This window comes from Physeter macrocephalus, chromosome 11 (assembly GCF_002837175.3).
Source record: "Physeter macrocephalus isolate SW-GA chromosome 11, ASM283717v5, whole genome shotgun sequence".
In the NCBI taxonomy this organism is placed as follows: Eukaryota; Metazoa; Chordata; class Mammalia; order Artiodactyla; family Physeteridae; genus Physeter; species Physeter macrocephalus.
This window is the reverse complement of record NC_041224.1, coordinates 50,771,386-50,780,720: the sequence shown is the minus strand read 5'-3', so window position 1 is coordinate 50,780,720 and position 9,335 is coordinate 50,771,386. Positions and strand designations below refer to the sequence as shown.

Below are 9,335 nucleotides of genomic sequence, written 5' to 3'. Positions count from 1 at the left end.
CGTAACAAAGCAGCTTCTATACCAGCAGGAGAACTGAGAAAATGCAGATTTTACTAAGAACTATTAAATGGTCTCAAATGTCAAGGTTGGGCTCTCCACCCGAACTTCAGGTTTCCATGAAGGTCTTTCTCTAAACTTTTGCAGCTCAGGTCAGGTGGGCTGCCACCCCTCCAGAGGAATGATACTAGCACAGTAAACAGGACTGAGATATGAAGGCAGAACCCAAGCGCAGTGGGAGGGTGGATGGAGCCTCTGCCTGGAATTTCCTTCACTCTCAGGAGCAAAGGGGCACCAGTATCTGACCTGTTTGCAAAGAAGCTGTCAATTGGGAAGCAAAGGCAGACGGAAAAGAAGCCAGTGATTCACCTTCAACTTTGAACAGGGGCTACCAGCCTAGAATAGCATTGTCCCTAAGTGCTGGAACCTCTAGTTCTTGGTCATCCCAAGGTGAGGGAAAGGTGGTACATATGAATAAGAAGGAGGGTGACCAGAGGCAAGTGGGAAGATTCCATATTAATTTTGTATTAATTTGTATTTCAGACTTTTTATTTAAATCCTTCATACAGATAATTTCCTAAATTATACTCAGCACCATGCAAAGCTTTTAGATTTTGTTTGCATTGTTTAATTAAGAAAGTACCCAAAGCAAATCAAAAGGTGAAGAGCTTTCTAAATGTCTATTAAATGTACAGTTTTACTAGCACCATTTTCAGGAGCTGGGCGTAAAAATAAGTTGTCATTGAAAGTACATCCCATCAGAGGTTTCTATAAGTATCCAAAGGTATCATGTAAATAAAAGGCTGAGATTAGTGAATACAAACTCTCTGTAAAACCACCGTTGAATGTTCTGAATCCTTGTCCCATAATATTTCCACATTTTTATCTGTCAAATGGTTTGGGCATGCAATGGGGACATGGTAATCAGCTAATGGTGCTACCGCTTTCTAGTGATGTGACACCCCATCTCCAGGATATGACTCAGGCACTCTGAACTTTTTAAATTAAAAAATGGAAACAAAACCCCAAAACCTTGGGATTATCCCAAGTGTAGTTTGGGAAATTAGTTCCATTATGTACAATGTGAGGACAGTGTGAACTATCCCTGGCTGCCTCCCAGTGTTCCTATAAGGATCAAATATAAGTGAAACTCCTGTCATTTGAAAACTGCAAAAAGCACTCACTTGCAAGGTACTGTTACTGTACTATGGATGCCTCACAGGTGTATGTATTGCTAATTTGCTGGCAAAGTTCTTAAAGCAGAAGACTGCATCATATCAATTACTTCCCGTGGCACTAATACAGTGGTAGCTACCAAATTTCATGATTGCTTGTTAAACTAATGATTCTTAGAGCCTCAGCTCTAAAAGCACTTTGCCTATTGTGACTAATACATTCTTATACATAACCACTCTGGAAACTTCCACTCTATATGCTCCATGTTATAATATTACACCTCCCTCTTAGTGACTGACCCCATCTTCCATCCTTTCCATAAGCCATGGACTTTCTCTCCCTCCTCCAGCTGAATCCTCAGGTTTAACCTCTCACATTTCCTTTTTCATGCAGGATGATCCACTCTTCACTCAACTACAGAACAGTACCTGTTCCCTGCTCTGAGTGATCCTCTCAGACAGCAAATCCGAGTTGTTTCTTTCTTCTTCCAGCTCCATCTCCAGTTGAGACACCTTGTCCTAAGAAAGAAGTCACAAACACAGCCTATTTAACTTGCACTGACCAAGTTTTTAGGAGCAAGGACTGCCCTGTGGAAGGACAACCCCAAGGGCAAATCAGAGCTGAACACCATGAATTAGAGTTTGGAGGAAAGGTGTGTCTTTTTCTCATACTGTCCAAAGTACATCTTTTTAAAACTGTGCTTTATTGCTTTTATAATGTAAAATATAATTGTGCATCTAGAAAATACATAAAAGGAGAAAAAAATATTACCCCAAACCCTAACAAGCACTGAGGATATTTTAGCATGTTTCCTTCAAGCCTTTTTTTCCCTTATGAATCAGTAATTTTACAAATATCTACCTAAGCTTAACAGGTACCTGTTAAAAAACAATGTGGAAATCAAGATATTGTCCAAGGCACACTCCTCTAAATACTCTAAACTCAGGACAACGCTCTTCCTCTCCCCTGCTCAGGGTTTCCAAGACCCTCCCAGGAATAGAGTCTAGAAGAGCCATTTGCATCTGCCTTTTTCTTCTAGGGAACCTCATATACTTAGCACCATGCACTCCCAAATCCCCATCAGAGTAACATAAAGACAGTGCGAGCCCATTCTGCTAAACCGAATATTCACAGAAGAATAGTAATTTCTATCTTCATTAGCCTTCCTAATTTAACAACACTGAGTGTTAAGAGAAAAGTACTTCAAAGTAGCTTTGTGTACCAAAAAAAAAAAAAAGAGGCTTCGAACACAAACCACCCCACCTCGAACTGGGGGCTTGTGGGGTTTGTACATGTGTTTCTCCTGCCACCAGCCAACGTGTCATATGTCTGGCTTAAGTCAGAGCCATGAGCCAGACACACTAAAAGCAATCAGCATTACGAGTTTCTATGTGAGCCTGCAGCATCTGTACATAAATATTGTCTCTGCGATTGTCAAAGTTGGCTGACAAGCCTCCGTATGCACCAAAAATAAAACAGAACTCGTGAATGACTAAATGTCTGTGAATGCCTTCCCTGTTGTGAGCTAAATCTACAGAGAACCCAGAAAGCTCTCTCCCAGGAGTCCAAAGTCCCAAAGACCAACTCAGAACAGCTGGGTCCTGCACCAGACCTCCTTATTTGTTCAGTGGTTCCTGACCCCTCCAAGGCCAGTGTCACTCAGAATCACCAAAGATCCACAAGTACCGCATTTACATATGACAGTCACCTGAGTTTCTGAGTTTACAGACAATGGCCTTTACTGAGAGAGCTCTTGAGTCTGAGAATCCATCTGTTAAGTGCTAGTAAAGGAACAAGCAAGATATTAGTCCCAGCAAGACAGTCCTGCCAGCCACCTCTTAGGGAGGAAGCACCCTCGGGTGTGCCTCACAGGGGTGGGGTCTTGAGAGCTGTTCATTTTAGAATTAATGGAGAAATAGCTCAAATACTGCACAGGGGCAAATGAAGCTTAGCTATGCCATGGCTTCTACACCTTGAGTTAGTAAAAAGAAATGTTCTTTTTAGTCAGAATATTCTAGAAGGAGATGACCTGGTAACCCAATGATTCCCTAAAAGCACCTCTTCGCAAGGCTCTCTTCTTGCCTATAATCTGTACTGTACTGTACAGAACCCAGCAGGAGACTTCAGGGGGTCAGGCCAAGGGTCATCACGCCAAAGGTTCTCACATCACTGCCTGACAAGGCTTTAGCTTGTGTTTAACCAGATTGTTTGGGTCCTCGAATAATCACTTCCTAGTTACCTGGGTTGACCTTAGCGTGCCTTAAAATGACCTCCCGGGTCCTAGAATAATCACTTCCTAGTTACCTGGGTTGACCTTAGCTTGCCTTAAAATGACCTCCCCTAATGAGATTAGAACCAGGACATCAGCAAAATACACAGCAATCTTGTGGGGGAGGGGGAGGGGCACGACACCCTAACCAGGTAATTCTAAGCCTCTAAAAGGGCCCATCTAATAAAATCTTTAATGGTTGAAACATCACTCCCTAGATATAAACTGCTACTAAGTCCCCTGGAGGTTTTAAAAGTTATTTCTATTGATTTGTGAAGTTGAATCAGGAATTCCACTGATTTTAAATTCCAGCTCTCTCTCCTTGGCCTTGAGCACTGTCTGACTTTTATCAAAACCTTGACAATGTTAACTTCTCCCATAGGTCTGGACTGATGTTAAGGTTCTTCCCGTCATTCTTGATAGGCTGGTCATATTTGGATTCTATTACTTGATGCACATTTTTCTAATGTGTTGTGTTTTCATCTTGTGAACAGATCACCCCAGCTGGTGACCCCACTGAGCCCTTTCTGATAGACTGTCTTGGACTATGTATACATGCTGTGTCCAAAAGTGACCTGAGCCGGTTTCCTGCCAGCTTTGGCAGAGCTGGATCATCTGTGAGGGAAAACGGGCCAGAATCAGGCAACAAAAGTGGAGCATGTGGTGCAACAAATGAGTGCTTGGTGTCCCTAGGAGTAGGATGGTTTGGATGCAAGGCTTAGCCCTTCTCTAGATTCACAGCAGTCTTATCTCCTTTGTAGTTGGAAGCACCACCCAAAGCAACAAACAGAACTATCTATGTCTCCTTATGCAAAATTACCTAACTTCCTTTGGACTCTTGTTTTGTTTCCTCTTCAAGACAATGACGACACTACACTAAATTATTTCCATCATTCTTTCCAGCTCTGACATCTTATGAGTCTACAAACTGCTAGCTTCTTCCTCAAATCAAGAAATGACTTTACTGTCTTGCTGTTAAAGAGAAAAAAAGCCAAAGACTTCCCAAAGGCTGAGGCGTGCGTGGAAAGTCTGCTTCCCTCGAGTCCCACACCCGTGCGGCCCACAAACCTCCAACTGCTTGATGAGTCGGCTTCGGTCATCCTTGAGGTGACTCTTGGCCTCCAGTTCGTACTCCAGGTCCTTGAGCGTCTGCTCCAGAAGCTGCCTTTTCGTGAGCGCTTCCTCCTGAGCTCTCTGGTAGTCCCGTAACTCTTCCTCCAACAAACGCGTCTGGAATGAGGAGGGGCTGGGGTGCTTATCTGGGCACATCAGGAGCACAGAGATCTCGTCAATGTGCAGGCTGAGCCGGAACGGGCGGCCCCCACTCCACTGGGGTTCAGAAGCCCGTGAGCAAGTGCCACCTTCTTCTGGGCCTCAGTTTCCTCTTCTGTAAAAAGAAGCCACTTTTCCAGCTACAGAGAGCAACCCATTGGGTTATAAATTCAATTCAGTAGATATTGGCCAGCGTTAAATATAACAGAAAAAAGTATCAGAGTAGTACAAGCAAATATTGTTTTGTGAAACTTTTCTACTAGATATTCATATACTTGTATGGATGCATGTATTACTAGGTTACAAGGCAAGATGCCTTTCTTACTGTAGGTCGTGGCCGAAGATATCCGAAAGCCCTTGAACTAAGTAAGCGCCTCCCAGAGTGTAATCTATCACCCACCCGTATCAGGCTCCTCTCAACAGAGGTTTAAAGCTGCGGGGAGATAAAAGCTAAAATCATGACCCCAAAGCAACCTGCAGGCACAAAATCTATTAATATAAACATGTAAATTAAGTGAAAACCACTACTCTCTAGAAGAATATATTATCAGTTGTCATAATTTAGTGTTTTGTTCCTCCACAAGGTGGCACTGAACTAATAGCTTTGAAGAAAGTGCAACCGACAGCTTGATTCACAAGGGGTTGTCTGTGTTTTCCACTCCTCTGGAATCTCCCCAAGGGAACTAGGCAACTCAGCACACAGAAGGTACTCCTTAAACACCTCTGTGGACTGATCTGGTGAAGCCTGAGGCTGTCTGTTTTGTTCTCAACTTCCTTCCCTCCTGGAGGTGGTATAGGATAGCAGGTGAAAGCACAGTCATAGGAATTGAATACACCAAGGATTAATTTCCTTCAGGGAGTATATGATAGCAAGTGACAAACTTCATTAAAGAGTACCAGCCTTTGGGGGTGATCTTCACGGAAAAGTTGGGAAAGTCTCAAAGATACTCTTTGGGAACCCAATAGGTTAGGCTACTTTAGGAAACCCAGAGGGAAGACTAGGAACTGTGTTCCTCTCCTGGAGGCTGATAGGAACACCTGAAATTTCTATGAAAACAGCAGTCTTAAAGAAGACATCTCCAGATAAAGACCCTAGTCTGGTTTTGGTGGTGACTGAGTGAAAGCACAAAGTGAAAAGCATCCCATGGAAAAAGGATGACAAGACATTCTTTGGATACAGAGGTACTCCAGAGCATGAAAAAAAATCTCTCCAAAAAAGTCTTTAAAAAAATTATCTGTGCTTCAGTTTCCTGATTTGCAATATTGGGATAAATATAAAACCTACCTTAAAAAGCTGTCGTGAGACTCAAATGAGATAATACCCCCAAAAGAACATGTGTTTTAGAGTCAGAAAGACTGACAGGTAATGGTACAGCTCACCCTTCCTTCCCCAATGCCCAGCACATTCCTACCTTCCGACGCCCAGTAGATCCCTCCTATCATCTAGCAAGGGCTCTATCATACCAAGAGTATTCAATAAGGATATGCACAAGAGAATAGGACAGTGTCTGGAATCATAAGTAAATAACTTCTGAACCTACTAGTGCTACCTTTAAGTAGTTGAAGCTGCTCTTTGCTAAGTGGGATTTAGAAAATAAACTGAACAGTGAACTCTAAGTCTTAATTCTCTAACGATGACCTTCATCAGAACTTTTCTAGCTCTATGCCAAAGGCAAAATAGGTAAAACGCCTATTTCTCTCAAAGCAAAGGAGGTAATACTACAGCACTTAGGGTGCATGGACCCTTGCAGCTTTTTCATTTACTGAGAGCTTTAACTCAGCTCAACCAAAATGTGGTGGAGGGTGGTGAACAGAGTTGAGCTTGAGTTTCTCAAGGATCCCAAGTGACCTTGGCTTATTAATTCATTTTTCTTTTAAACGACTCCATGACTTCACCATCCTGACTTAGGGTGGTGTCTGACTGCAGTTTCCTTCTAGACTGAGGAGGTGTCTGTTTCTGCCATGCAAATGGAAATAGTGTCTCACAGGGCTAGACCACTGAGAAAATCTAGGAAGTGCCATCTCTGTTTTCATCATAAGGAATCCTTTTTGGAATTACTGCCCTTTTACAAACAACACCGGTCTCTATCTGGCCTTAACTAATCTCTCCGGATCTCAGTTTCCTTATCTAACTAGAGGGTCTCTAAGGTTCCTTCCTACCCGAAGATTCTAGCAGAGTAATAATTATACAAAAACCAAGGGAAAGCACTTTACGGCGTCACCGTGACACTGATTTTCTGAAATCAAAACAGCATACCAGGTGTTTTGTTTGCATTCTGGCAAATATCAGAATCCTCCCAACCCAATTGCTGTAGAAATGATTCTTCTTCAGTGCCAGAGAACTGTGCTGTCGATATGCTAATTTCAGTTCTTACTAGGAGTCCTGTATCCTAAGACCCTAAACCAGAGGGGATCTGTTACCAGGGTCCTTTCAGAAGTATTCTAGAAGCCTGTAATAAATATCCATTGTTCTTTCACACAGTTTCAGCGCTGACTCATGGGCGACCTTCCTTTGATCATCAAAGATAATAAAAGTTTGTTTTTTAAAGAAAAATTTGTTTTCCTGTGGAATCTTAGTGCTCTTGGCACTGCTTATGAAAAAAAAAAAAAAGCAAGCTTTAGAATTAAAAAAAAACAAAAAACTAATGTCAGTGTCCAGGATATACAGACCCTCTGCCATACAGTCTCACATGTTGCCTCGTTTAATTATTAAATCATTATTATTTTGTATACTTTTAAAGAGGGAGAAACAGATGCTCAGAAAATTGGGGTAACTTGCTCAAGGTCATCCAGCTGGCAAGAGACAGAGCAAAAATCAGCTTATACTGTACTTGCATTTTAGAGCCTTCAGCTTTCCATTAAAATAATCAAAAACATTCCCTTTATTATACACAGCTCTTCAGAAGTCCAGACTGAAGGAAGCTAACATTTGGGTTACTTTGCTCTATTATTCTTAAATATAAAACCAAGAATATGTTTTAATAATTTCAGTACTCATAAATTCCTGAAGATTTCTGTTTGTCTCCATTATTGTTGTTCTGAAACTCTTACCCACCACTCCCATGGCAGTGAAAGTCTATAAATATAATTTTAAATGAATGGAAAAAAAAATTAGTTATTATAATCCCTGTTCTAAGATTAAATTAAAACAAGGATACATATAAATCATTTAGACACAGCTGGGCACACTACTGGTGCTCCACCAATGGCAGCTAAGCTTTTTAGGCAGATCTTGGATTAATCGCGAAAATCATCAAACTGAAGTTGTGTCCATTTAACCTCAGAGGCCCTGGGTCCTCTGTGTCTTAGAATGCCATCTGCCCCAAAGTAACCATCCCGAGAATCAAGCACAAATGCTGTCTTAAGAATCTACCCCAAGCCTCTCCTAGAAGAGTTTCAAAGCAGTCTTGAAGGATATTCTGAACACGGGTAAACCAGGAACTGCTCTGGCCAGGCATTACCTCATCCTGCATTTTCATGGCAGTCAGACGGGACTTTTCTGCCTCTAGAGTTTTCTCCTTCAACTGCCTTTGCATTTCTGCAAGTTCCCTGCGATTTTTCTCCTTGTATTCATCCAGCTGGTTCTGGAGCTCCAGCGTTGATGTGCGGGACACCTCAACAATGTCAGCCATCTGGAAGAAGTGACACGGGTGAGAGCCCACCCTGTGATGCTCCATCTGGGGCCAGGGAGCTAGGTTTGCATCCCAGCTCAACATGTCTGCTTTCTTCTGTAGCACCCCACCCCAAAGACTGCAAAGCACCTGGTCGTGATCTGCCCAGAATTAGTCTCCTCTAACTTGGAAGTAGCATGGAGGTGTGAACAAGCACATCCTCTGGCGCTAGATCCACGGTCCTGGGTCACATCCTCGCTCTGCCACTTACCAGCTACATGGCTGGGGCATTACCTACTCTCTCTGGGCCTCTGCAGTGTACTCCTTAAACATACTGAAACCCTAATCTTTACCTTGCAGGGCTGTTGTCAAGATGAAAACAATACATAGAGACAATTCTAGTTAGATACAAAGTAGCTGGTAAATGACTGGCACACAGTAGGTGTCAAAAATATGGCAGATACTCAGGATGGCTCCACCAGCTGTGTGCTTTTTCCCTTCTGGGTGTTGTAGGGCAGAGGTAAGCAGAGGAGCAGCAACTACTGGGCTTTAAAACTGCCTTTCACACTCCTGCACAAGAAAGATAGGTGCAAGTGCACAGATTACGCGCAAAGACAGAGGTCCTGATTGACGTAACATCTGTGAAGTCTGCACGGACGTGCCAGGCTTCTTCGGGCAGCTGTTGAGAGGAGCCGGACCCAGGATTCAGTGGGCATTGTCTAAATCAGTTCCCCTGTGACTGGGATTATCGACGGGTCCGAACAGCTGCTTCCCGGGATCTGCAAATCCCCGACACGTCTGTGCTGAGACATACTGCAGGTCTCCTCAGCTCTATGAGGCCCTTACAGGGGGCTGGGTCCCACGTCCTCTCCCTCCTCCTCTCCCCCTCCTCTCCCTCCCTCCCCTCCCCTCCCCCTCCCCTCCTCCCTCCTCTCCCTCCTCTTCTCCCTCCCCCCTCCCCCTCCCTCCTCTCCCTCCCCTTCTCCCTCCTCTCCCTCCCCCTCCCTCCT

At 43.4% G+C, this 9,335-nt stretch overlaps 1 protein-coding gene across 1 annotated transcript in view; it reads right to left on the bottom strand.

Moving 5' to 3' along the window:
• The window catches only part of CGNL1 (cingulin like 1), a 142,387-nt gene that overhangs the window by 789 nt on the left and 132,263 nt on the right, over positions 1-9,335 (bottom strand). The window contains exons 12-14 of the mRNA XM_028495088.1: positions 8,176-8,346; positions 4,511-4,672; positions 1,602-1,691 (exon numbers count right to left, since the gene is read on the bottom strand). Of these exons, the coding sequence (XP_028350889.1) occupies positions 1,602-1,691; positions 4,511-4,672; positions 8,176-8,346 (423 nt within the window). The remainder of the gene's footprint in view (positions 1-1,601; positions 1,692-4,510; positions 4,673-8,175; positions 8,347-9,335) is intronic.